The sequence below is a fragment of the Girardinichthys multiradiatus genome, chromosome 17 (genome assembly GCF_021462225.1).
Source record: "Girardinichthys multiradiatus isolate DD_20200921_A chromosome 17, DD_fGirMul_XY1, whole genome shotgun sequence".
In the NCBI taxonomy this organism is placed as follows: Eukaryota; Metazoa; Chordata; class Actinopteri; order Cyprinodontiformes; family Goodeidae; genus Girardinichthys; species Girardinichthys multiradiatus.
Genome location: NC_061809.1, coordinates 21,179,407 through 21,206,705, shown reverse-complemented (window position 1 = coordinate 21,206,705; position 27,299 = coordinate 21,179,407). Strand labels below are relative to the sequence as shown.

The window sequence follows — 27,299 nt, the reverse complement described above, 5'->3', positions numbered from 1 at the left end:
TAGGATGAGCTCTGAAGCCAGACTGAAACTCTTCAAACAGGTCATTGCTGTATAAATGCTCACACATTTGATTAGCAACTATTTTCTCAAGAATTTTAGATAAGAATGGAAGATTGGATATAGGTCTGTAATTATTCAAGTCATCTCGATCAAGCGAAGGTTTCTTGAGTAAAGGTTTAATTACAGCTACCTTAAAAGCCTGTGGTACATATCCATTTACTAAAGATAGATTAATCATATCTAAAATGGGGCTGGTAATCAGAGGGAACACTTCCTTAAATAATTCGGTTGGGATTGGGTCTAACATACAAGTTGAAGGTTTAGATGAAGCTAATATTTCTGATAACTCAGGAAGCTCCACAGGATCAAAACAGTCCAAACACAAATCAGGTTCTGCAGTTACTTCCAATGTTGTCTCACTTGCTGAGGATGAAGTGATCATCTTCGGGAGTATGTCAAAGATTTTCTTTTTAATAGAATCAATTTTATTTAAGAAGAATCCCATAAAGTCATGACTCCTAAGGGAATGGATGGCTCAACAGAGCTATGACTCTGTGTAAGTTTAGCAACTGTACTAAAGAGAAAACAAGAATTATTCTTGTTCTCTTCTATTAATGATGAGAAATAAGCTGTTCTAGCTTGGTGAAGTGTCTTTTTATACAACAGTTGGCTATTTTTCCAGATTAAGTAGGAATACTCTAGGTGTGTAGAGCACCATTTTCTCTCCAATTTTCTAATATTGTGCTCTAAAGTACGCAGTTCTGAATTAAATTATGGAGCCAGCCTAGAGAATTTAAGTCTCACTGTGAGGAACCTTCTGGACACTTTTGACTAAAAGTCCCTTCACAAATTGATTCTTTTGTTCATAGTGTTACTTTATCATTGCGTGATGCATTAGACAATGCAGCCCCCTTGAAAAAGAAGGTAATTATTCATAGGAGGCTGAGAGAATTTAAGTACACCCTTTCATCAAACGTTTTGACTAGGCTGGGGGGTACATTTTCACCACAAATACTGCATTTTACATTACACACGTGTGGTTTATTCGGTTTACTGATTGGAATAACGTATATCCGTTTGCATACTTTACACAGTTTTACCAACTCACAGTCACTCATAGGCCTTTCAGCACTATGTCTGATGCGCGGTTCCCTGTGTCTGCTGAAACATGAAGAATTACGACAGATTCTTTGACAGCCTGCACAGCTTACAGGATTGCTAATCTCTTGCATACATGTATATGTTCGACACACTGGACAATAACCTTCACAATGGTGTGTATTGGCATTCTGATAGCTGGCGTAACAGTAATTACAAATATATCTGAACCCCATAAAACCTTTGAGATTTTTTATCCCATAGTAATGACCTTGAAATAACAGCAAAAACAGAGGGTTTGAACGATCAGGGAAACTGGTCTCAAATTTACACAGAGCAGTAGAGCCCGTGGTTCTGTGAAACACTACAATTTTTCTCTTCAGAATGGTTTCAAATTTACCAATATCACTAAAAGTAACTGCTGTTTGCTCGTCGAGGTCTGCCTGATGCTGCCATCTCCTCCCCAGTTCTACAGCACGGTGATCCGTGAGCTCAGGATCAGAGACGTGTGCGAGGCTGATTGCAAAACATAACTGATTACCGGTATTGTTTATAATATACAAATGACGCATTTTCTTATTAAACAGTTCACAGTCTAACGTTCCTGCAGCTTTACGCTTAGAACCTCCTGCTGGGTCATTAACAACCTGAAGAACAAATTCCATGTTATTATCTACAGGTATATTTGCATTCGATTGTACTAAATCGTCGAGGAAGTTTTCGAAAGCAGGCAGGATCATATTTCCATCATCTGTAACAGTAAATGTGATGTGACAATTGAGATTTTCACCCACTAATTCCAGCTGCACAACGTCGTTACGTCTGGTTAACAATCTCGCAGCGTCGGCTAATTCAATGATAATACGCATGATGTCTGTATAGAATGCTGCTAAATCTGGAACGTTACTTGGACAGGGCGGCGGTATGGTAAAAGGTCTCCTTATTTCATGGTTATTAAAATGTTCACGTTCAACCACGGCTGGAGGGTTTCGTCCTATTTGATCAGAACTAACTGCTACGTCCGTATTGAAATGACCCCCGTGCTGATCTGCGGCAGGTGACGTAGAAGGATTCTGATGACTGTCAGGTGAATCATTTTCCTCAATGCTGCTGTGTGGAGATGGTGCTCTATTTAAATCTTCAAGAGCCTGATTGATTACGTTTAAAACGTCACCGTGCTGATCTTCATTTATTACATTTTCACTGTTAGCAGGAGATGCATTTAAAACGATGTTATCTGCTACTTCTGCATTAACGGGAATTTCGTTAAGTTCATTAACTAAATTTCTTATTTCATCCAGGGCAAGTCTGATTCGGTTATCCATTTCTATGAACATAAGAAAAAATAAATAAAATAAAACTAACCTACAGAAAAAAACAAACAAAAAAAAAAAAAAACACAGTGATCAGTTCAGTTTAAAATCACCTTGATGTCACCAAAATGCTTCTTTAACAGAATCTGACATGCTGCCAGAAGCGTTAACGATGAGGCCTTATTACGAAGATCCCGTGAGGCTGTAGAGACTGTCTTCCTGTGTTGTCCGTTTCTGTATCCAATCTGTCCTACCATCAACGTTACTCTGTAAGGAGAATGAACAAAAAATAAATAAATAAAAATATGTAATAATGAAATAATCACATTAAAGCTGAAAAAAAAAAAAAAAAAAAAAGGGGAATTCAAATTAATTCAGTATGTATGTATGAATTAAAACGTACCGTTCATTAAACCACTCACTAGCGTTGCTCTGCTTTGTAGCGCAAAGAGTCGCTGTCTTTTGGCTGGGGTTAAATATTCTGTAAAAACAGAAGACAATAAAAGTTATCTTACGCTGCGCAGCACAGCGTTCATAAATAAAACGAAAATAGTTTTTAAAATACACAAGTTTTTTTTTTAATCTTACTCCGATTCTTTGTGGTAAAACCTCCAGATTTCACTTCTTGTTGGACTGAAACGGTGCCTCTCTGCTGAAAGCTGTCTTGATCTTTGAAAAGCGACCTTCTGGTGGGCGGATTTAATGTAGCATCTTTGGATGTATCTGTAAACAGGTTTATATGACATTTTATTGAACTATGCTTAAAATACATATATATTGTTTTTATTTAATTCTTTTTCCTTACCTTGCTGCTCGACAGCTGTGTCTTCCACAGAGCTCTCAGTCGAATCTGTAAACAGTTTTATCTGAGGTTTAAAATACATTCACTCTCAAAGAAAAATAGTTAGTTCTTAGGACTTACTTTCTGGAGGTGCCGGTAACTTATCCGGTGTGTCTTCAGGGGAAATTATGATAATTGGCGGAGGAGTATTCAAAGAATCAGTTTTAATTTCTGTGTTAGAAGAAAGTTCAGATGTTGTTGGGGGTTTTTCTTGTTTGGAAATAATTCGCCTTCTCAATTTTGACTGTCGATTCCAGCCGCTGAATCCTCCAACTTGATCATTCGGGTTTACCTCTCTCATCAAATCTATAAATTGAAACATTGTCAAGGGTTAACTATAATATATATATATATATATATTTATTGCATTTAACATTTACTTACCATAATCTGATTGTGTCAAGATGAAATCATCAAGGTCATCAGCGGTGGATTCTATGACAAAGAAACAAATATATATATATATAAACAATATATATAAACAAAATTAGAGAACATTCACATGCATTTAATGATTTCTTAACGATGAATACTAACTTACTTACTTACTTTTAAAGATGTCATTGTACTTTTGTGAATTATCAGAAATAGATGCCACAATTTCCAGGTTTCCTGAAATATTTACCGACATTTTTTCTTGTCAGTACTGGTATTTTTCAATGTAACAAGTGTTGTGTTTCAAAGACATTCAGCATTTGAAGACCCTGACACTGAGGTTAGCCAATGAAACAGAGCCCCCGAACAACATTTTACACACAGTATTTATACCATAACATGACAGTGTTATCTGCTGTGGAATTTTCCTAACCATCAAAACTTCTGATAATGGTTTTTGCAGCTTTCTCCAATAACACAGAGGTTCAGAGGCAATCCAAATGACAGTGTTATCTCAACTGCAAAGACTATGTTTTAAGACCAAAACCCTTCTTGAGTTCAAAGGTGATATGGTTATCTAAGGAACAGACCTAACTGCCCTTCCTGACATCGCCCCTAACAGATGGATATAGAATAACTGTAACTCCCTGAATAACCTTTTACTCTAAGATGAAAAGCTACAGGTAACTAAAATTATCATTCCTTTTTCCTAAAATGGAGTCTCTCATGATTCAAAAACAAACACATCATTGCTAGAGTCAATTTATAACTTGGAAACAGTATACTGAAGTTCTTTTTTTTTTTTCTGTTAATCTCATATTCGTCTTACCTCTTTCAGCTGCTTTTCCAGTATGTTGACGCAGAAGCTGAAGGTTTTTCTCGTTCCATCGATGTAGTGAAGCACAATCTTTTAATTTACTTTTTAGGTCTTTTCTATTTTGAACTGATTTAGACTGGCTCATATATTCAACAAATAGGTCCTGCTGTAAAGCAAAATGAACTTACAATTCTGTCAGGTTACACAGTTCATTTATTAGGATTTCATGTGATAGGTCAACATTAAGTTGATTATACCTTTAAAATATAAAAGGATGCATGTCTTTTTTGTTTTTAGATGTATTAACGCCTGAAAAACATACAGATTATTAATAACACCCTTAAACACACCCCTGTGTGTTTTAATTGGCTCATTTAAGGCCCTCCCCGTAACACCCTCAAACACACCCCTGTGTTTTAATTGACTCATTTAAGGTATCGCCCCTAATGACGACAACCAATCAGCATCCACGGTTACCCCCTCTTGGACACACCACCTGCTTGACCACGTGACCTCCCGCCCACATGGCACCCACATGGCGCCCACATGGCGCCGACCGGAAGTCCCGCCCTCACCGAAAGTCCCGCCCACCTGTCAAAAAGTTTGATGAAAGGGTGTACTTAAATTCTCTCAGCCTCCTATGAATAATTACCTTCTCTTTCAAGGGGGCTGCATTGTCTAATGTATCACGCAATGATAAAGTAACACTATGAACAAAAGAATCAATTTGTGAAGGGACTTTTAGTCAAAAGTGTCCAGAAGGTTCCTCACAGTGGGGCTTGTAGACTATATTTTTATCATCTTAATTATCAGAATAGCTTTTTATGTTCGAATATGAACAACTTAATGAATTGCATATTATAACTTGGTTTGGCCCAAAAAATCCTCAATATATGGTGCTAATCTGTGACTTCAGACATTTGAATCTGTGCTGGTAAATAAAAAGCATTAATTATTGTTCTAAGCACAACCACAAACACCGGAATCTGCAAAACTCCACGGCGTTTTTCTAAGGGAGAACTGTTTTGTCTTTCATCTGCCTCTCCATGCTGATTTCATTGTGTTGCATAATATCTGTAAAATTATTAGTGCTGAAGGTAAATACTTATAGAATGAGTGAAAATGGGACATTTTCACACAAGGTTCCAGTGAGTGGGTAATGGTGTGCAATCAATGCATGACTTCTTTAAATCTTTTGGACTGGGAGAAATATCAATATCTATATAAAATCAAAATATTATCATTTTGATCCTTTTTAATGGTTGCCTCTCTTCTGCAATGTCTATTGTGCTGTTGATGCACCTCTTTTATTCAGGTCTATTTCTTTCTCCATTTTCAGTTGTAAAAGATCTGGAATATTAACACGCGCTCTCCCCGTTTCTTGTAGACGGAGAATGGGAGTGCCCTTCACGAAGCTGCTCTTTTTGGGAAGATGGATGTAGTTCGCCTTTTGCTTGACTCAGGTGGGTCTATAAATATGCTGTAATAAAACAAGTACTTTGCTTTTTATGGGCCTGAATTCTCCTTGTTTTTTTATTCTGACCTGCAGTCCGATGCTCAAACTGTTTAGTTTTTATGTAAAGGCTAGAGTAAATTTTTACTGCATTCCTCTGTGATTTAGAAATATTTTATTTTTGGCTTTTATAATCGCTCCCTACCTGTTTCTTCCTCAGTCAAAACAGCAGGATGTGATCTTGTAAAGACATCACTGTTTGACTCGATGAGCTTCAATGTGATTAGTAAATAACACAAAGTGACGCATTAGACGTCAGCACGTCTAATGTTGATATATGATACCCAAGAACAAAAAACACAAAGTTGTATGAAAATAATTGTTTTATGCCAAACAAAACAAATAAAACCACATTACAATGAATCAATAACTTAAAACCTGCAGTCGTTTCTGGACAATGTCATCCTTTGATCGTGCTGCCATCTTCCACCCACTTTCCTGCAGCATTCCTGTTTCCTGCAGGGCTTCCTCTGGGTGGCATGTTCTTTTTGGCCAGTTACAGTATATCAACATCCTAGATCATTGTAGTGCTGTCATTAATTATTGGACTTTCTACTTGGAACTGTAAATGCAATAAATAAATAAATGTGCAAACAGAAAGTAAAGAGTTTTTTTTTAATGTTGGACAATTACTCATAGTCCCCAATAAAAAATTATTAAAACAAAGCTAAAGAAGGCAAAAAGTAAGACATTAATAGAACATGAAAACTATGTTCCAGTCCGCCATTTTGAGTTTTATTAATCATTTCCGTTCCATACATTGATGTAACCAGTCAATAGATAAAATTTGCACTCCTTTAGGAAGAAAGTAATTTCATTCAATAAAATGGTAAAATGAAATAAAGTTATTTTTCTCAACAGAGTTAAGGTTCTTTGATTTTTGTAAATTATTTGCAATTTCTCATGTTTAAATGTCAAGAATTATGACTTACCAAACTCTGCATTTCTGTGGTAATCAGGTACTTAAAAATACAGTTTTTCTGCAATTTAAAATGAACAATTTCAGCAAATCTGAGTCTTTAAAAACCTTCAATCTACAGGTTCCTCAAATAATTTTATTTTTAAGTTTGATTTATCTTGAATAACTTGTAATGTTAGTTACAAGTTGTGTCAAGTAGTGTCATTTTTACTCAAGTGTAAATGTATTGCTGCATCAAAATATTTTTGACATGTGAATTTCAGGGATAGACACCAGTTTGAGAGACAGTCAGGGGAGAACAGCGCTGGAGATTCTCAGAGACCACCCAGCACCTAAGTCTCAACAGATAACTGCTCTTATTCAAGGTAAGAGGAACAATCTGTAATTTAGATATCCTGTGGGAGGATGAGGGTTGTTGCACAAAAAAATAAAGATATGCACAGTGAATAATTTCCAGATTTAAGTGTATATTTCACCTTCCCTGAAACCCTTCCACACCTGACTGCACAGTGACTTGTATGTGCTTAGAGATCAGCGGCAGCTGTTTGTTTTTTATTGGTTGTAGGTGACAGTTGAGATTGAATTTGTTGAATGGTGTGGACATATTGAGCTACAGAGCAGCATATTGGCAAATATGACATCGTGACCTTTGGAAGTGGATGTGGCCCAACTGAGAAATCTCATTTGTTGAGGAGGTTTGTCCTCCCTCTGGGAAAGAGTGCAAGATCTTCTGACAACCCCACAATATAGCATTCATTCCACATCTCTTCAATTGTCTCACAGGCTATGCCGTAACATAACTAAGATGCTATCAATGGGTTTCTGGAATGTGTAAATTAAAGAAAGTCCCAGTCAGACAGGACAGTAATATTTAGTAGGATCCATTAGTGGAAATGCTGTATGTACACCTTGGGCCTGATCTTCAAATATCCCAAATAGCGGGTGCTAATTTGCGTGTACTACAAATAAATTGCATCTGCACATATTATGCGTGCAATGGATAACCGGTGCAAAACAGGTGCAAACCGACCTATTTAGCACACGCCCTATTTGCGTGTGCTACTGGCCAGAACAAGAAAAGCAAACAGATCCTCTGCTGTGTTGCTAGAAATATGCAGGAAATTATTTTTTCCTTCTGTTCCGTTCAGCCCTTGCTTTTCTGAACTGTTACAGTTGGTTAACTTTTGTTGTGCTACTCACAAAATGATTTTACTGAATTTGTTTTGGTTTTTTTTGCCAATATTTTAATAATATACAATGTGTTTGATTGTTTAAATAGTTTTTTGGTGACACAAAATAATTTTTCACTACAGAAATAAAACCCTCCCCTGGCATATGTTCACATTTAAACAACGTAATCAAACTGATCCAGCTGTGATTGCCCTGCAAGGACATAACGTTACTGGCAACAATGCTGCGTTAAAATGGTGATTTTCCACCTGCTAAGAAGTGATTTTAGCATCCACTTCGCAAATGAAGGATTTAATCTGTCTTTTAATATCTTTAGTTCTTTCCTATTAATTATATTATCAACATCAAAGCACAGTGGGTCTCTTGCGTGATGTGCAATTACAGGCTGTGCGCACTTGATCGGTTATGTGCACATTTTGCCATGATCAGGTTTGTGCGTGTTCAGCAGATGATCACTAATATTTTTATGTTTGACAACCCAAATCTGTTGGCACATGTACAGAAGATTCTCTCTCCCTGTCGTCTGTCATTCTATCTATGCCTCCTTCTGGCCAAAGTGACAAAGCATGCTAAATCCACACGCAAAAATTGCGACCGCAAACCGTTTCAGGCTTTGAAAATGGCATTGCGGGTGGTAAGGGATGACATTTGTATATCCTCCTCCCGTGAATTTGCACGTTTGGGTCATTATCATATGTCATTTGGAAGCATATTCATGGAGGCAGACACGCTAAAAACTTTGCAGTCCGATTAAGTTAAGTCAAGTTTATTTATATAGCACTTTTCAGCAACAAGGGACTCAAAGATTACCACCTCCTTTGTAGATCAACTTTGCTGCCGCAAACAGGTTTGCATGCGGTTTTGTACATGCAAATCTTTTGAAGATCAGGCCCTTTGTGTGGAATGAAACATTAATTTTAGTAGTGTAACAATATATCTACATTTGTCCAAAATGTCACAGTGCAGATGTCATTTATGGGTACAGACAGAGAAAGATTGCTTCAGTCACTGATGATCAGTTTGCTTTCTAAGTGCGATGGAAGAAAATTAATGGATTTGGTGTCTATCTGATGCTCTCTTCACCAAACTAATGCAAGAATTGTTGGTTACTGGTAACATGCAGGAAGGGAAAGACCAACCTCATCATTTTAATCAAAAGTGCACAGTTTATTTGACTTTGACTTTGCAAAATAGTAAAAAGTATAGTATTTATTACCTAATATTACCATTTATGCCTCATAGTTTGGTGTATGCCTTATATCCTTTGTAACACCTGGTTTAGTTAACACCATTGGACACATTACCAGGCACCCCTGACACAAATAGCCACAAGGTTCTGAACAAGCACCGTGTGGTGCGCAGCAGTTGAGTGTTTTTATATATATATATATTTAAAAAAATAAAAAAAATAAAAAAAAAATATATATATAAAAATTAAAAAGATCTCAAATTAAATTGATGATTTGAAATTAATTTTGAATAATTGTTATCAGATAGCAATATTTGGCACAAAAGCAAAGTTTTTCAATTCAAATCAGTTTTGTTTGATGACTTAATTTATAGACATAGACATTTTGTATTTAATAATGAACAGCAACTTTAACCTTAACTTGGTAGAAAACTGGAATGTTGTGGCTTTATTCTTGTGCTACGGTCACACTCAGAATGTCCTACAGAAAGTGAAAACATCATACTTTTATAAATTATGCAACCATGTAGGGAACAGAGTTAAATATATCTATATTTTACAGTAGACGGTTTCTGCCCTGTAGTTAATTTTCAGCCTCTCTCTGCGTCATTATTACATTCTCACATCTAAGCAGCAGATGCTGCTGGTTGGTCCTCCCCTACATGATAATCTTTGGTTCTGGTTGTATTTTAATCTTTTGCTAAAAAAATTACAGAGTAAATTGTGTGCTACAGAGCTCTCCCTGCTGAAAAAAAGCATGATGCTTCCACCACCATGCTTCTCAGTTCAGATGCTGTCTTCAGGGGAAAGAATAATTTTGCAAATCACTGTATATTATTTAGCATTTCATGCCTTTTCAAGTTATCCTACATGTTGTAGCAGGATAAACAAAGACTACCTCACCCATAGACAAGAGGTATGGCCGCTCAGGGTGTCGATTTGTTTTGTCATGGAAATAAAAACTGACCATTCTACAAACGGGGTTCCAATGGGGTTTAAAGCGTTTAGGGTGGTCCATGTGTTTGTGGTGGTACAAGCAGTAGATTCCAGGAAACTTGACTGGCGTAAGGCATTAGGTTTTTAGTCCATTTAAATGTATTAAAAGGGAGTTTTTCTCTCCACTGTCGCTACATGCATGCTCAGTATGAGGGATTGCTGCAAAGTCAACGCCAGTGACTGTCCACTGTCTCTACATGCTCATCCAGGAGGAGTGAATGCTACAAGTCTCTGACTCGATGCAATCTGCTGGGTTTCCTTAGATAGAAAAACTTTTTATCCAATTTGAATAAATAACTAACTCTGACTGCACTGTTCAATGGTTAAGATTAATTGGAATGTATGAACCTGACTTTTGTGAAGTGACTTGAGACAACATGTGTTGTGAATTGGCGCTATATAAATAAGCTGAATTGAATTGAATTGAGATGTGTGATAGCCTGGTTCTCAAAACAGTTTTTGTAAATAGCATGTGTCAAAAGACAATATATTATGTATTATAATTATATATATTATATATGTTTTTTCCAGATTCCAGCTGTATACTTGCTCATTATATTACTTTAAGTTAACCATAATTGAAAACATTTAAATCATTAGGCCACTAGGTCATAGATTTGTCCTCTGAATTTTAAAAAATAACTACTATTTTAGCAGTTTTTTCTGTTTTCCACCACCCATTAAAATTCCTGTTTTCGCTCTCATACGTGTTTTGTATTTAACCATTGATTACTGGTGTGAATTTTCTCCACAGTACTCAGTGATCAAAAAATTATCTCTTGTAAAGACAGTGCACATAAAAACGCTGTAATCCTGTGGCTTGGAGGCCTTCTCTGTCATTGTGAAAGCTATAGGGTGTATATTGAGAGCGGGTTTTTCGTTAATTTAAAGCAAGAGAGATAAAGGCATACATAAACCGAGGGGTGGTTGGAATGAAGAGCGTTTGCGAGAGCCAAAATCAACCACAAATGAGGTTTAATTAGGAGGCAAAAAAAAAGAGAAGCCCGAAGAGTCCCGGGAATGTGACGAGCTGGCAACAAAACTGATAATTAAGCAGGAAAACACAATGCAATGTAAAGAACAATTTGAAGTTAAATGTTAGAGAAGCATAGATGAAAAGCTAACAAATTAAGGAAACTTTTTGTACATCTAATGTTTCAGCCCTCAGCATGATGTCTCTCAGTTCTATGCCACATGTCTTATAATATAGTGTTAAAAGCACAGGTTTACCCTTTTTTAAAAAAAAGTCATTTTGGTGTGAATTGTCTGTATTCTTAAACAACAAATAGTTCAACCGGTGCTAAAATAATATGCCATAGTATTGCAGATAGTCATATCTGTAGGGATGTAACCGTATGAACATTTTGTTGCATGAATTCATCCAGTTATTAGTATCATAACTATTGCCAGAAGCATCAACATTATCATCTATGTTTGACATGTTCTCTTTAAGTGATTTAGCTGCTATTACTTGGCTTTTTAGTTGGCCTATCTGCCCCGGTAGCTATTGTTGTTTTAAAACAGCATTACCTTGAGAGGAATGGGTGGTGCTTTAGCTTCAACACCACCATTGCCCAAGTTTTTCGTCAAAGAAATATTCCCAAACAGATGAATTTGTGTTTCTACTAAGAAAGGGAAAAATGTAGTACAATTCTTTCAACCAGCTGACAGGCAGTGCACATCAGCAAGTGGAGGAGGGGCAGTGGTCCAATGTACGATGCAAAATTATAGCCAGAGAAAACTCCAGTCACTCCAGTACCTCTCTGGCATTACAACAAAAGTACTTTAGAGTGTAGAAACTGTATCATGGAGAACGTAACCCTTTTATGACCCTAATTATAAATGGGCTGCCAGGTGTTTTTATTTTTTATTTTATGGCTGTAGAATTGTCAGAAAATGTACAAAGAGTGTGTGCTTCCTTTCCTATTTCCAGGAACACCTCAGCTTTTAGTCTCTGGTTATCCAACATGTCTGTCTATTAAAGACTGTGAAATAAGTTTAAGGAGAAACAGATTTGGATTTTTTAGTGTAACTCTGTATAGGAACTTCAAAAAGACACAGGTGAACAATTTCAAATGAACAATTAAAATGTTGAACTATATTACATTTATACAAAAGCAAGTACCAATCCTGGTTTTGTATAAAGTCCAGGCATTTTTATCTGCTTTGGTAGGCCCTAATGCAGTTCCTCTCCAGCTACAGACAGAGTTCCACTCTGCACACCTCATACTGCCATGGGTCACCCCATGCTGGCTCTCTGGGCCTCCTCCTATCCCTGGCTTGTGGATACAGAGACGAGATTGTCAGATAGGTTCCTCTTTTGCATCTTGTCAAATGAGACTCCAAGGAGAAATGGAGCAAGCACAGTGGATGAACTCCAGGAGCTCCTTTGGGCTTGAACTTCAGTGGGGGAGGGATGATGTCTAGGTGAAGTTCTGTTTTCCACATTGTTGCTGCAGAACCACATGGTGACCTGTTTCAGACAGCATCTCCTCCACCTTTGTGGCTAAGCACATTACTTCCTATGGTCACCTGTCTGACCATGGGAAGGACTGGTCTCTGGTTCAGAGAATGGCCTAAAGGTAAAATAAATATAGGACAAGATCACATAAGATAAAATCTCATACATCACAAATAATATATGTGTGAAAATTAATAAGCCAGAAAAAATATAAAAATAAAATTTAAAACCAAACAATATTTTAGGCCTGTGTGTGAATGAGTGTGTTGCCCTGCGATGGACTGGCGACCTGTCCAGGGTGTACCCCGCCTCCCGCCCATAGACTGCTGGAGATAGGCACCAGCTTCCCCACGACCCACTATGGAAGAAGCGGTATAGAAAATGACTGACAATATTTTATTATACTGTATATGATGAAAAAGGTCTGCATTAAAGTTGAATGTTATTTTGAGCTAAAAAAATATCCACTGGACAGATACGTAATGCTGCAATGAAGCTAAATCTAACTTTTAGCCAAGTAGTTGTCTACTGTTTACAGATAGAAGTTAGCTTCTATAAGTATTTACATACTCTGATTTGCATGAAATCCATTGCTTCTAATTGTCACTTCCTTTACCTGTTTTTCAATATTTCATAAAATATAACATGCATTCCTTTATTGCGCTCTCTCTACTTTGCTCCGTGTCATGCAGCTCAATGCCGCACATATTCACTCACTCAGCGTTTCTAATGTATCATGCCGTAGACTGTTGGAAAGGTCAGTAAGTCTGACAGTAAAGAGAACCTGTATGTATACATTATTTAATACATCCTGAGAACTGCAAAAAGGCCTGTCGTTCTTTTTTACAATGACATTTTTTACTGATGCAAAGTGATTGTCCTTCACTCTGCATTTTTTATGTTAGTGCCTGTAAAAACTAACGTTGACAATCTTTTTGAACACCTGTCATCAATTGTAGTAAATATATGATTATCTTGAGATAGGGTTCACCTCTACTATGAGTTTTCTTTTACTGAAACAGTTGTGTGCAAGAAACTGCTTATTTTGTCTTATAAGAGACAAATATTAGTTGTAAATATTTTGTGTGGTTTTTCACCTGCTTAATATGTAGAAAATACGTTGTAATTTACATTGTAATAAAAACTGGCAAGTTTTCAGTATTCAATAGAAAAACCTTCAATTACTGACCAGCTTTGTGCATGTTTCTAATATTTTGATGATTTATTTTTGGTAATAAGCTCCAAACCCCCTTACCATCACCCTAATATTTTATCTTCCTTCAGAGATTCTCTATGAAATTTAAGTCAGGACTCTGACAGAGCTGTTCGAAAATGTTGTTAATATTGCTTCCAGCTTGAAATAAAAGTAGGTTAAATTAAAAGATTACTCTAAACCTAAATCTGTCAGGGGTATGAATTAATAAACACTAAAACAGCGACAAGAATTTAATGCAAATGTTTGTTGTTTTCTGACAAGCCTGAAGGCAGAAAGACAGAAACATTTACTTCGATACAAAACAACCAAGAGCATCTAAAATATTAGGGTGTGACGGAACCAATCTTGAACGTTTGAGCCACAATTACTAAAGTTGTTTTTGACATGAAAAAACACTGTTCATCACCAAAAGAACATCATATTCACAAGAAAACAGAGCAGCGACAGCATCCTGCTGTGGGGTCAGAAGGATTTGGGGCTTTTGTTGCAGTGGGTGAAATTATAAATATTTCCAAAAATTCAACAGTTTTGACTCATCATCTTCAAGTATCTGACAGAAAGATTGAGATGAAGAGAGTGCTTATTTTTCAGCATCACAGTGAGTCCATGCCTACTTCCAAACTTAACTGTGGCCCCATCCACAGGCCCAGGCCCCAGTAAAGTTCGGTCAGTAAATTTTCTACAAGTGAAGGAGTACTTCACTTGTACTTCACTTGCTTGTACCACCACAAAATTAAAGTTTTTGGAATGACCTAGCTAGTCTAGTTGACAGATGTTCTCACAATTGCCACTAATTGGCAGAATAGGCAAATATTGCCAAGTCAAGTTTTGTAATGCTGATACACTAAAGGAGTCTGAAGGCTGAAAATGAATTAAAAGTGCACCTTTTCTTTATATGTTTTCTACATGTCTCTACTTAACTGAACTTCCCTGTATTCATTATGTTTAAATACAAGGATCGTCGGATTGTGCTTCCTGCTACTAGATTATAAATAGTCTAGCATTAACAGAAAAAATCCTTACATAGATGCTTTGTGAGGGATTATGGCATTTTAAATGCAAACATTCACGCTGTAGTAGATGTCTGTCAGAAACGTTGGCCATCAAAATCCAATCTCATCAAGCCAGAAGTGGAAAGATGTTTGGGCACCAGCATAAGCGGGAGGCTGAACGTGTTTTTGTATTAGAGGAAGGAAGACAGGGAGAGAGGCGGCACAGCTGTGGCTGGGTGAAAGGATCAGCTGCAAGCCATTTCCTGTTGGAGAGGAGACTGAGAAGGACACACACATGCCAGATGCTTTGCATCTGCATGTTGCAGCTGAGACCCGGTTTCTGATACATTGTTAGGAATGATACTTTTTGATTCGCATGACACCATTCTATGCGACAGCAAAACTTAACTATTAAACTGGCAGCAACTGGTTGTCATTATTCCACGTTAGTTAGCCAGGTTCTGCAGGATTTATCCAGGTAATAGAGAATTTGTTGCGAACACTAAATAAATGTCCAAGAGTTTTGGTCTTTTATTTGTGATTCATAATTAAATATTAATATTGTGCATTACAGCTGTGAAGAGTGCTAGTTTGAAGAAAAGCAGGATTAACAGAGCTTTATGTAAAGACTTTACAGGGACTCAGGCAGCTGATTTCACCATGTCAGCATAATGGGCTGCTAATTTCACATGTAGTTGTATTAATGATCCAGTGTTTGACTTGTTTCTGCCCTCATACATGATCCCACTTTATCTCCTCCTCACTTGCTGGAGTTTCTTTTTCCACATCCTTCCCTCTTTTGCTCCATAAACAGCAGAGAGCTCTGCTAGCAGAAACTGTGAAGTGATTTTTTTTTTTTGGCAAACAGCAAGGTGTGAATTGAATGCAGCTCAAGCTGTTTTCCATGCAGATAATTGCTCTCGTATATTGATCCAGGAAAATAACTGAGATTGTATCTCTCACCCAGTCTAGCTCCCTCATCTCAGTTACTTTCAAATATTTTTTATTTTACTCACTGACCACCTTTCTTTACCACCCTGCATCGATGTCTCTGTAGAGTATATGATGGACGAGATGGAGGAACAAAGTATTTTGGAAGAACCTGTCCGGAAGTGTCCCGTCCCTGCACCTCGGACCTCTATCCCGTCACCTGCTGCCTCGCCATCCCTCCGACATAAGAGTACGTTTATAAATTTCTCATTAAAAATTATGCATTGAAACATTAACAGCTCATTTCATTAGAGGTTCTGCTCTAGCTGCTTGAATCATTTAAATTATTGCTCTTGCTGGATATGAGCAAGTTTAGGGCAAGAGTTAAATCCACAGCCATTGGTAGGACTGCTGATTTTGTTAACAATTGGTTAATAAAATGGAAAGTTTTTTTCCACAGAGTAAATGCACTTAAATACCATTTAAAAGCAAAATTAAATTGAAGGCGTTTTCCACATCTAAGATTTGTGAGGGCTTTAAGCGGATATTTAAATGCACTACCAGATTATGTGTTCAAAATCCAAAACGCATGAAACATAATTTAGAGTATTTCTGTAATGACAGCAAGAAAAACAGTTGTGAGCTGTACGCAATTTTTTTTTTATGCTGACGCCCTCCTCAGGATTTGTATTTGAATGTAACAAGTAGTTCAGCGTATCTAAATGTGTGGTTTTGTTTTCCACATCACACAAGCAGTAGAGCTGTTTTTATTACTGGACACAATGGTTATCCAGGCTTTCCCATTCTGCAGAGAGGTTAATCCAGAAGATGACAAAAGGTGAAAAAGCTACATGATGTATTCAGTCAGAGGTGCACTGATGACTGAATGTCCAAGCAGAAATGTCAGCCAATTTATTACGTTAGGATTTTAGGGTCCAAAAAAGAGAAAATATAAGGAAGACCATTAAGGGTTATATAAGTTTGTTTTGCATGAAAGGTGTCTAGAAGCATGCATAAAAATATTCAGGTAGAGCTGGGCTACATGGATTAAAAAGATTATCACCATATTCTTTCTGCATTGAGCGGTTTTGAGAATTATCGCAATATGGTTTCAAATTATAGGTCTAGTTACTTTAGTATCTAGACACTATCTGTTTGAATACAATCTTAAACAACAAATTAATATATTAAACAATAACACCCAATTAAATTTGTTTAAAAAAAAGATCTAAACTCTTATTTACGTAATATTAATTACACGTTTTTATCTAGCAATATATTACAGCAATATGTTTATATACGAATCCCATTTACAATACTGTTTAAAGTGGAAATATATTTGAGAAGCAGAAAATAAAGCAAATCAGTTTTGCATTACTGTTTGCAATCTCTTCTCCCTTTTGTAAAAATCCTTAAATAACGGTGACCCTACATACAGCCTGCTCTGCCACATGTTTTGAGTGCCTTTAGCATTTTAATTTTCATTTTCTGTTTCTCGATATAAAATTTAAGTCTTTTATGTACCAGCAATAAATTCCAGATAGAGATTGATAATTGTGGCTGATTATGATAAAGACAGTCAGGTCGCTAAATACTCAAAATGTAGTTTTTTTAAAATTTTATTTTAAAAAGTCATAAAAATCAGGTCTTCTAGAGGAAACAAGTACTGGCTGTCTGTGCAGCCATGTGTTAATCCTGTCCTACACTGCCCCCTGTGTTGGAAATATAATAAATTAGGTTCCTGCTCACCTCCTCTCTTCTTGATAATTATTTGAAATAATTTAAAAACTTGGACATTTTGTTTTAATTGACCAGAAAGTAAAGTTAGTCCTCTGTCTTTTTTGGAAACTAAACGATTCTTGCGAGTCTAGTCTCATATTTTCTCTGTTTTCACACCGATCTCTCCTTCCAAAGATGATGCTGTGACAAGCGAGCTGTCCAAGCTGCTCCACGACATCAAGAAGTGCCGCGACAGGGACTACTCCTTCGAGGAGCTCTGCCACACCATCTCCTCCCACTCCATGGACAGCTTCGGTAGCGGACGGCTGTCTGACGAGGAGCGCCCGGACCGACCCAACGGCACCCTAACTCGAGTCAGCAGGGTACATTTGTTTATTAGCAGCTTAATCTCATAAAAGATTTATATAGTTTATGGATGCATTAATTTACAGCCCATGCCAAAAGTTTACATACACTCATCTTTGGCATAAATATCACATTTCAGAGTGGAATGATAATGCAAGATAGAACTGAAACAAAATTTTAAATGAATTGATTAACTATTTTGAATTTATTGTGGATAATTTTTTTAAACCTCACTTGGTCAGGACTATGCACACATACTAAAATAGATTAATAAGCCGCAGCTAATATGTGGATAAATGTCCTTTAACGTGTTGCAAAGAAACCTGACTTTTGTGTTTCTGTCTGGAAATGTGAACAGGCTTTTGATCGGCACTGTTAAAGCTCATTTTATTTGGGCGGTTTCCTGTCGCAGACCTGGCTTTTAAGCACTATGTATACATTTTCAATTGGGTTGAGTTCAGGGCCAAACCAGAGAGTTAATGTCAGCCTTTTTTTCTCCATTCTCAAATCAGTACTTGGGATCATTGTCCTGTTGAAGCTTCTTGTTTGGTCGAAATTTCAACCATCTACCTTTTGATTTGAGGTGATGTTGTTCAATGCACCAGTACCACTGGCAGTGAAACAGATCCTCAGAATGATGCTACCGCCACCATGCTAAAGAGTAGATAAGTGTTCTTAGGTTTCAGAACCTCACCATGACTCCTTTAACATGCTTATTCTCATTGTAGCCACATAGCAGAATATTTGTTTGGTCTGTTTTTCTATGTTTATTGTTTTTGCATGGGGACAGGCTTTGGGTATAAATAAATTATGAAAACATTTATAGCCTTTGCTAATTTACAATGCACATCCCCAGATGGGCTTTAACTAAATAAAACGGTTCAAAATACAGTAAAAGATCAAAGCACAGTAAACTATTATACACGCATATCATACAAAACCAAATCTTAAAATTACCTTAACACAGACCACAATCAAATAAAGGGACCTTCGTGGAACCATCATGTGCTGTTTAACATGACTACGAGGCTGACCTCCTTTGAGAAACTGCTTCAGTCTTAATCTGAAAATTTGCCCGTCTGCAATCAGTTTCAAGTCCTCAGGTAAAGAATTCAATCCGACCATTCAAACTTGAAATTAGTAATAGATTACAAAATATAACAAAGTTGTCAAAGTTGACCATATTCAGTTTTTTGAGAACATGGCAATGCTGCTTGGGACCAGCAGGTCACTCAGTAACTTAAATGGGAGAGGGTCATTAAATGTATGAAACTATTTGCAGCATGAAATGTCTAATCAGTCTAAATGTATGTAGCTTTGCTTTCACAACTCTTGTCACCATTTGAACATGTTTTTCTCCAGAACCCAGTTAGGCTTGTCCATGTTGGGAGTTGAGAATTTAAATTTGACCTATAGGTGTTTGTTTCGGAGCAGGGACTTCTGTCCTGGTTGGCAACCTACCGGTCCATGTTGATGGTAACCCGGTGGACAGTGACTGGTGCTCCAGCAGATTTCAGTTCATGACAGGCTTTCAGCCTTGGTGGTTTCTGAACTGTTACTCACCAATTTGCTTTTACAAGTGATAGTTTGGGTCAGAGGGATAAATCTTGGACCCAACTGGGTGTTCCAGTAGAACAATAATTCTGAACACACAGCAAAACTGGTGGTGTGAATGGATAAGGTGAGCTTATTTAAGCTTCTGGCCCCGATCTTAATTCTTTTGAAAAGTCATTAACGATGTTGAGAAGTAGGCTCAGTTAAAATGAACTTTACCAGTATGCCAAGAAGAACGGTCAAATCTCCACCCAGACTTATGCTAGAAGCTTGTTTCATGGCTACTTATTTCTCTACTTCCTAAAGGACATCTATCCAAATATAAGTGGGGGTGTACAAATGTATAAATCTGACCCTCTATGTATAATTCTGACCCTTTGTGTGATTTAGAGAAAATCTACAGTACATGCAAGCTTGTTAAGATGCATTAGTCAAAAAAAAAGTTGTGTGTTGTATAGTAGTTGCATGCTGTAAAAACAGTTTAAAGACATGTTTTACAAAATTAGTACGAAAACATGGCTATGTTGAGTGTATGTAAACATCTGGTCATCGCTGTACGCATCTCAGTTGAAACCTTTAACATCAAACAAGCATGTGCAAAAACTTAAAAGACGTCACTATACAAAAATTATTTACTGGAGAATCAGTTTGGAATCTTTCTGAAACGTGGGTTTGGATTGTGTTACACACAGTTGGCGGTTTACAGAAGGAAGAAGTGTAAGATAAACAGATGGCATATGAAAATCCCCAGATTTAGCCCACGCTTCACATATCATTAGGTGGGTAGGAGGAGTGTTTTGGTTTCCTGCGCAGATTATCGAGAGAGAGCAAAGACTAATTTATACAGTTTGTACTCTTGCTTTTACTTGTACTGTCAAAGATGCAGACTTTAAACTTCAACAATGCTTCCAGGTACTATCAGATGGATGCTTGAGGGCTAAACTTGATGGATTATGTTCCTTCATCTCTGCTCGTTTTTCCCCTTATTTAAAACACAGTCTGCTGTGTTCTAAAATAGGTTTTTACTGCTGGTGTATCTTCTGTTTTGCAGCTTGCTTTACATTTTACATCATTCATTATGTTGTAGTTTATACATTAATATTGAAGATCTTTACAATTAAGCATTTAAAACAAGTTTTAAATGTGGATTTAGAAAATGGTTTCCCAATATTATTAAAGGTTCTCTAGCTCAGAGTGAGGAGAAGAAAACTCTCCAAACCATATTTAGTGCAAAATAAATAAAGGAGTGAACAATATGAGGACAGGGATAAACAGGTGTCAGGTTTTTGAATGTCAAATTAAATGTTAACTGATTAAAAGACAACTATTAATAAATAAATTATCAAATGTTCATGTGGTAATTTAGGCCTAAGGACAAGCAGTACAGGTTTTGATTCCTAACGTACAGCAATGCAGGATAAGAGGTGACCTGGATGTTGTGGATTTAATGATAAAAGGTTTATTTCAGTCCGTAGAGACTCGAGAGTTAACTTTGGGCCAAAGTCTTGAGACTTGACTTGGACTTGGAAAACAGACTTGTGAGCATCTCTGCATGACGGCATTTAAAAAAGCTGTTGCTGTTAACACTTTAGCTTTATTAGAGTGCAAATGTTGGTCTGGAAAGCTTCTAAAGAAAACAACAAAATCCTTCCGCAACAAGAAGCGTTTCTGTTGTGAAGGCCATTAATTGTTCATGAGCAGAGCCGTAACTCAGAGAATTCAGAGAAGCTACACCAAATACAGCTAAATAGTAGGTTCCTGTTTTAGTCAATTAAAGCCAAAAACATATGATGATGACTATTTTAACCTGTTTATTACTCATTTTATTTGCAGTTAGCATGTTGGCCCCGATAGCTAGCTACAACAGCAGCCTCTCTGTGTTTTTTCCAGGCACGAAATAGGCACTAAATCTTCCAACAGGTTGCCTACATCATGCCTGATTGCAGTTTTTGCCTCTTAAATGATGGAGGTTAAAAGCTCCAAAAGACAAAATAAAGCAACCTTCTATAGTCAAGTTAACCTTTCTGTTCCCTGAAACTCCCTGTTACTCTTCTGTAGAGCTATGGAAGTTGGCCCTTAGTTTTCACTGTAGAAATTTGAGGTAACTCTAAAGGTATTCTGGTATTCATTTTTTAGTTTCTTCTATTTAACATAAGAATATCTCAGAATAAGGTGAGAGTGCTCACTCTGCAGCCACTGTTAGCTGGCCTCTGTAACAAGCACCATCCATTATGTTTAAACTTTAAGTAAACTTCGAGTTTAACTAGAAATTACACGTATACTTTTCAATGCAATTACTGCCTAATATTACCAGACCGGCCCCTAGTCATTGGTTGCTTCCTATTTGTCTGGCTTGCACTTTCTCTGATACTCCACCAGAGGGCAGTATCAGACAACCCGATGCCACAAAGCTGGCTTGTCCAGTTAATGAAGTCAGTTCTTGCTGCATTTAGAAAACAGCTTTGGTGTGTTTGTTGAGCAAACAGCTGCCCACAGCCTGCAGATGTTAGTTTTCTCTCACTCTTAAATACTGCAGTTTTTTCCCTGTTTCTGCTCTCCATCCTAAGACTGAAGACTGATCAGACTTTAACTGGATATAATGTTAATATTAGCTTATTTTACAAACTGATCAGAAAACCTTGGTGTGGCCAGCACAACATGAACAAGAGGCTTTGTGCAGATCATCCGTCACCCTAATCTCCCTCCACCTGAGCCTTCATGTCACATAGGCCCACACAGAAATCTATTCGTGCCTGTGTTTTCTGCTTGTTAATTACAGCAGGTCTGTTTTTCTTTCTTTCCTTAATTTGGCTTTTGTGACACTGATCAATAGCTCATCATTTTCCCATTTCTGCTCAGTGCAAATGGAAACCGAATCATGTTTACCTACACCAAGCCATGCCCTGAAACCATAAGGTTCACACACCTGTGCATGAGCAGTGGACACACATACCTCTGCTGATTTAGGCTGTAATTATCCCAATCCATCTTCTGTCTCTCTCTCTCTCTCTCTCAATAAGCACCAATTTCGATTGTATTACAGACTTGCTTGGTGTGTGTGTGTGTTTTTACCCGCTCCTGGGCTGGTGTATGAACATGCTTCCAGGGCCATTAGTATGTGATTTAGTGAACCCATTAATCATAAGTAAAACTCGGACCAGCTCTCTGATACGGCAGCATTATGTGGCTCTGAATACAAGCGAGTAAATGTATTGTGTGCAGCAAGTGGACTTAAGGACCGAAATAAAAAAAAGATGAATAGTTTTTTTCAGACTTGGCTTACCATAAAAAGAAGGTGCAGAAGTCCAGAAATGCAGTTCATGTAGAATGTTTTCACTTCTTCATCTAAGCAACATTACATCGTCTTCAGTGACTTGTGTTGCCGTTTGCAATAAAACAAGCACTGGCCCTGCATTTTAATGCTTATTTTTGTTCCTGAGGTCGCTGTTAATGGTGCTACATAGAACACCACCTGATGTTTTTGTTTTTTTTTGTGCTATTTTTCTGGGATTAGTTAGAAATAAAGTGCAGTAGTGCCACCTAGAGGGTCGGTATTGGGTGCAGTGGCATCCCTTATTAATTTGCAGACACTTTTTGCAAATAACAAATACTTTTTAGAGGGCAGAAGACCAGTTCCAATCAGTTGCACATATACTAGTATGTATTTTTTTTTGTTGTGTTTTCTCATACTCCAGTTTAGAGTTAAATATGATGATAGCTTTTGATTATTAGGGCTCCCTATCTGGCCACTCTGTTAAAAACTTTCTATAGCCTCCCTTGGTGAGGCATCTCTTTACTGACCCGGATTTATTTTTTTCCTATTTTCTTTTTTTTAATTTATTTTTCTATTTTTATTTATTTTTAATCTAGGGAGTTCCTGATTTTCTAAATAGTTACTCAAATGAAGAGCTAATGTATTATCTGAAAAAATATATTTAATTCTCATCGTTTATAGTTTTTTTAAAATGTTTTTTTGTTTTTTAAATCAATAATTTCATGTTTTTATTCATTTTAGTTGTATCTCATGAATCAATCAGCTGAGTCAATTTAATCAATTTTACTACCCCTTTTATAATCAAAGTGACCCCATTAGATTATTTAAAATAATCTAAAGCTGATAATAGCTTATTGATCCTTCTGAGTGGAGAGGGGCTCCTACCAATGTCTGTAACAGGAGAACAGCTGTTATTTATTCCTTTTTTTTTAATTTTGGAATGACCCTTACAAATTACAAGAGAATAACAGAACTCCAGAAATTCAGGCATGGCTCTCTGTTGTGTTGTTGTGCCACCCCATCTGAGTTTAAAAACGTTTTGGACCCGCCCCGTCTGATGTCCCCTCACTGAAATGTTTACTGCTGTGATCTCATTACTTAAGCAGGGACTCCATTGGGTAAAATTAATATTAGAGCAAATTTGTTATTTGACAAAATTGACTTTGGTGATCAATACTTTGAATTATTTGTTTTTGGGTATTTTAACCCAAAAACAACCCAGTTGTAACCCAACTGTGTTTGAAAGGTTTCTCTGTCAGGAAGTTACCCTAGTGACCGGGCCAAACTTTCCTGGCTCTACTCCTTGCAGTTGGAGCTCCAAGCGAGACGGGTTTCTGGCAGTAACAACCATTACATGTTGAATTTATGATCCCTCTTAAATGTCTTTTCTCAGACTTGGAGCAAAAGTCTTCTTTGATATCAAAATTGTTCTTCTGCCCATCATATGAACCAAGATCATTTCTAAAAGGTTGTATGATGTGGACCCAGAACATGTTTGCCTGTGAGGCATTGAATGGCTGTGTTATATTGATCAGCTCTGCAGCTCTACGATGAATAATTAAAGAGATCCTTTTTAATTATCATTTCAAGCATTGGATTTTTACTGATATTAGATTTTTATTGTAATGAAAGGATATAGCTCCCATCTATGCTTACAGTGTAGCATGTCTATATGGGGACTGCGGTCCATTTTAGATCGATCAATACTCGATTGTGGCAAAGGGATGTCTGCAGCGACTGGCGACCTTTTACATTTCCACTCCTTCTATCCATCATTCCAATCTTTTGTCCTTTGCAGTCTAAAAATGTTTCGTACATCCATCCCCCTTCAGCTTTCTGCTCCTTGTGATCATACCTGGGTTATATTCTGTGTGTACAACCTGCTGGGATCTGTGTCTCCAGCTGCATGGTGTGGTTCACAGTTATCAGGTGGGCTGTATCTGTCCTAATGCACCTCACTGTGTATAACTCATTCACGCACAAGAAAACATAGTGTGCTTGTGTTGGAGTTAGCTATTTTCTCCTATTGCTGCATCATTTTTGCTATTTTCTGCAAGAATGGCATTGTTTTGTAAAGGATTTTAACCCATTACATGTATCACTCCACCTACTCACTTGCTGTAGCTTCTTCCAGTATCCCCCTGTTTATATCTACATTATTCTTCCAATTAACTCTGATCAGCCTCCTAGTCCCAACTCAAAAAAATTATATCCAAAGCATAATGGTACCACCACTGTGTTTCACTATGAGAATGATGTGCAGTGCTTCTCCATACATAACATTTTTGATATAAGCCTGAAAGCTACAGTTTGATCTCATCTGACCAGAGCACATCTTCTTAGATGACATCAGTGGCAGTTCATACATGAATACCCCCCTAGGAAAGCCCCTCCTTCATACATGAATACCCCCCTAGGAAAGCCCCTCCTTCTGCCGCCCCCCAACTAATCACAATGCAAGAAATCCACAAAGTTCTGAGGCAGGATAAAACTCTGCGCAGTCCCGCACAAAGCACATAATAAAACGTTCCCTACTCTCAGCAGCAAGCATAGGGTGCCAACTCCCCATTGAATACAGATGCATGAAAGCAATAGAAAACTTGCTAAAGGTGCCGCTAATCAATAGCTCTTGTGCCACCCTGGGCAAGTGCCCTGATGACACATATCCACAACTGCCATTGGCAATCACAATTAGTGCTTTAAAAGGAGAAATATGATGCCAATGATGCATTTCTTTTAGAAGCATTTACATTATTTTAATGTTATTTTTAAGTGACAAAGAACAACAAAGAAACATGTCATTTAAGAATGCTGAATAGTGATGTGAATTAGTCAGCATGCATTGCATAGCTTCCATAGATACTACTATATTTCAAAAACTCATCTAAAACATGCAGGAGGATGGGGTGCGAGGACTGAAATTTGGATACCACCGTTTCATTAATGGTTTATCATGTTATGATTCCTCATATTTTGCAGCAAATACGCTCAAATCTCCAATTTAAACATATTTTTGTAATATATTTAATTGTGCCGTTTTGGTTCATGTCTCTTAAATGTAATTGTACTGGTTTTGTGCCGATAGCGTCCCACCCCGCCTCTCGCTGCAGCAGTGGAGGAAGACGAGGTAGCAAAGACATGCGGCCCAACTGGATTCTGGGAAGCTTTCACCCCTTGCAATGGCTGCCACAATCTTGGTGTTTCCAGCGGCTCTCAGGTACATAAACACAACACAGTCCATACTGTTACTACAACTTAGCAGTGATATTGATTCCCAGTGTGCATGCTGTAGGAATGACGAGCCTAGGAAGTGATCATTTTGACATATTGTATTGAGCTTATGTTTGCTGCATGATGCAGAAGAAAACAGGGATAGAAGTTGAGTGAAATACAGACTGGTGATGGTGCCGTTGTGCTGGGTGAATTCTTTCACTGGTTACCTTGGGAACACAGTGAAGAAGATTTGCTCACCTGGGAGTACTCTGCTAATTTGTTTCTCATTTTACTGGGAAGATTTCTTAATTTTTTAAAGCAGTTTTCATTATGAGTAGCACATAAGTCATGCCTTTGAATAAATAACATTCAAATATCTAAAATCAAAAGAATCAATTAAAGACTAATCATTACTGTGGAGGAAATGATTGTTGAATATTGCATCAGTAAAGAAATACAGCACAGAGTGACGGAGACCAAACCAAATTCCCTTCCTTCTTCTGATCCTGCCCAGCCTGCTCTGCATGCTTTGCCTCCAAGTGTTGTTAAACGTGCATAGATGGGTATTTAGTGGTAAAATGCATGCTGGCTCTAGCAGCAGGACACCTGACATTTACAACACAACAGACCCTGTGTCTTGTCCTATGGCAGCTTGCCTTGCAGACTGGCTTGGTGCCTGGAGAGGTTCGCACCTGCGTAGATGTGTGTGTGGCTGTTTGTGCTGATGTGCTGATGTCTCGTATAAAACAAAAAAATGAAAACCTTGCTGCTTATTAGTTTAAATGTATGGAAACAAACAGAATATCATCAGATCTGATCATCATCTAGACTCAGTGAGTGGATCTGTGTGAGTTTTATAGAGGAGCAACGGGAAAAAAAGTAAGGGAGATGGGAAAACGAGGTTGGCAGCGCACAATTTGGTTCTCAGTCTGCTGATATGCTCAGTGTAAAAAACATGATTTATACAACATTTAAAAAAATGTAGAAGAGTCTGGAATTACATTTTGACATTTTCCAGCTCCAGGGGTAGATGAAAATTTCCAAAAATCTTTCCAAGCCCAATGCATTAAAGTTCAATTTGTTCGTCCATCTTTGAAACCGTCCATCAATCTCTAATGGATGGTAAGAACCATGCATTGTTGATGAGTTCAAATATGCATGTGCATATTTATTTAAAAGCTTACGTTTTACTTTCGCGTAAATTTCTATTTCTGCTTTCAGTGTTTTCAACACAGACAAATTTATGTTTGTCTTCTGTCAGCTAAATCACTCTCTGCAGAGTTTACAAGTCTAAGATTTAATTATATCATAATGATGTTGTT

General features: G+C 37.4%; 1 protein-coding gene across 10 annotated transcripts in view; it reads left to right on the top strand.

Annotated features, from left to right (window-relative positions):
* The window catches only part of anks1b (ankyrin repeat and sterile alpha motif domain containing 1B), a 304,218-nt gene that overhangs the window by 110,769 nt on the left and 166,150 nt on the right, over nt 1–27,299 (top strand). For 9 of the 10 annotated variants that reach the window (XM_047389441.1, XM_047389440.1, XM_047389439.1 and 6 more), the window contains 5 exons: nt 5,832–5,907; nt 7,140–7,241; nt 15,979–16,101; nt 17,766–17,953; nt 25,850–25,981. In XM_047389441.1, the coding sequence (XP_047245397.1) occupies nt 5,832–5,907; nt 7,140–7,241; nt 15,979–16,101; nt 17,766–17,953; nt 25,850–25,981 (621 nt within the window). The remainder of the gene's footprint in view (nt 1–5,831; nt 5,908–7,139; nt 7,242–15,978; nt 16,102–17,765; nt 17,954–25,849; nt 25,982–27,299) is intronic. The other variant, XM_047389442.1, reaches the window with a different exon arrangement.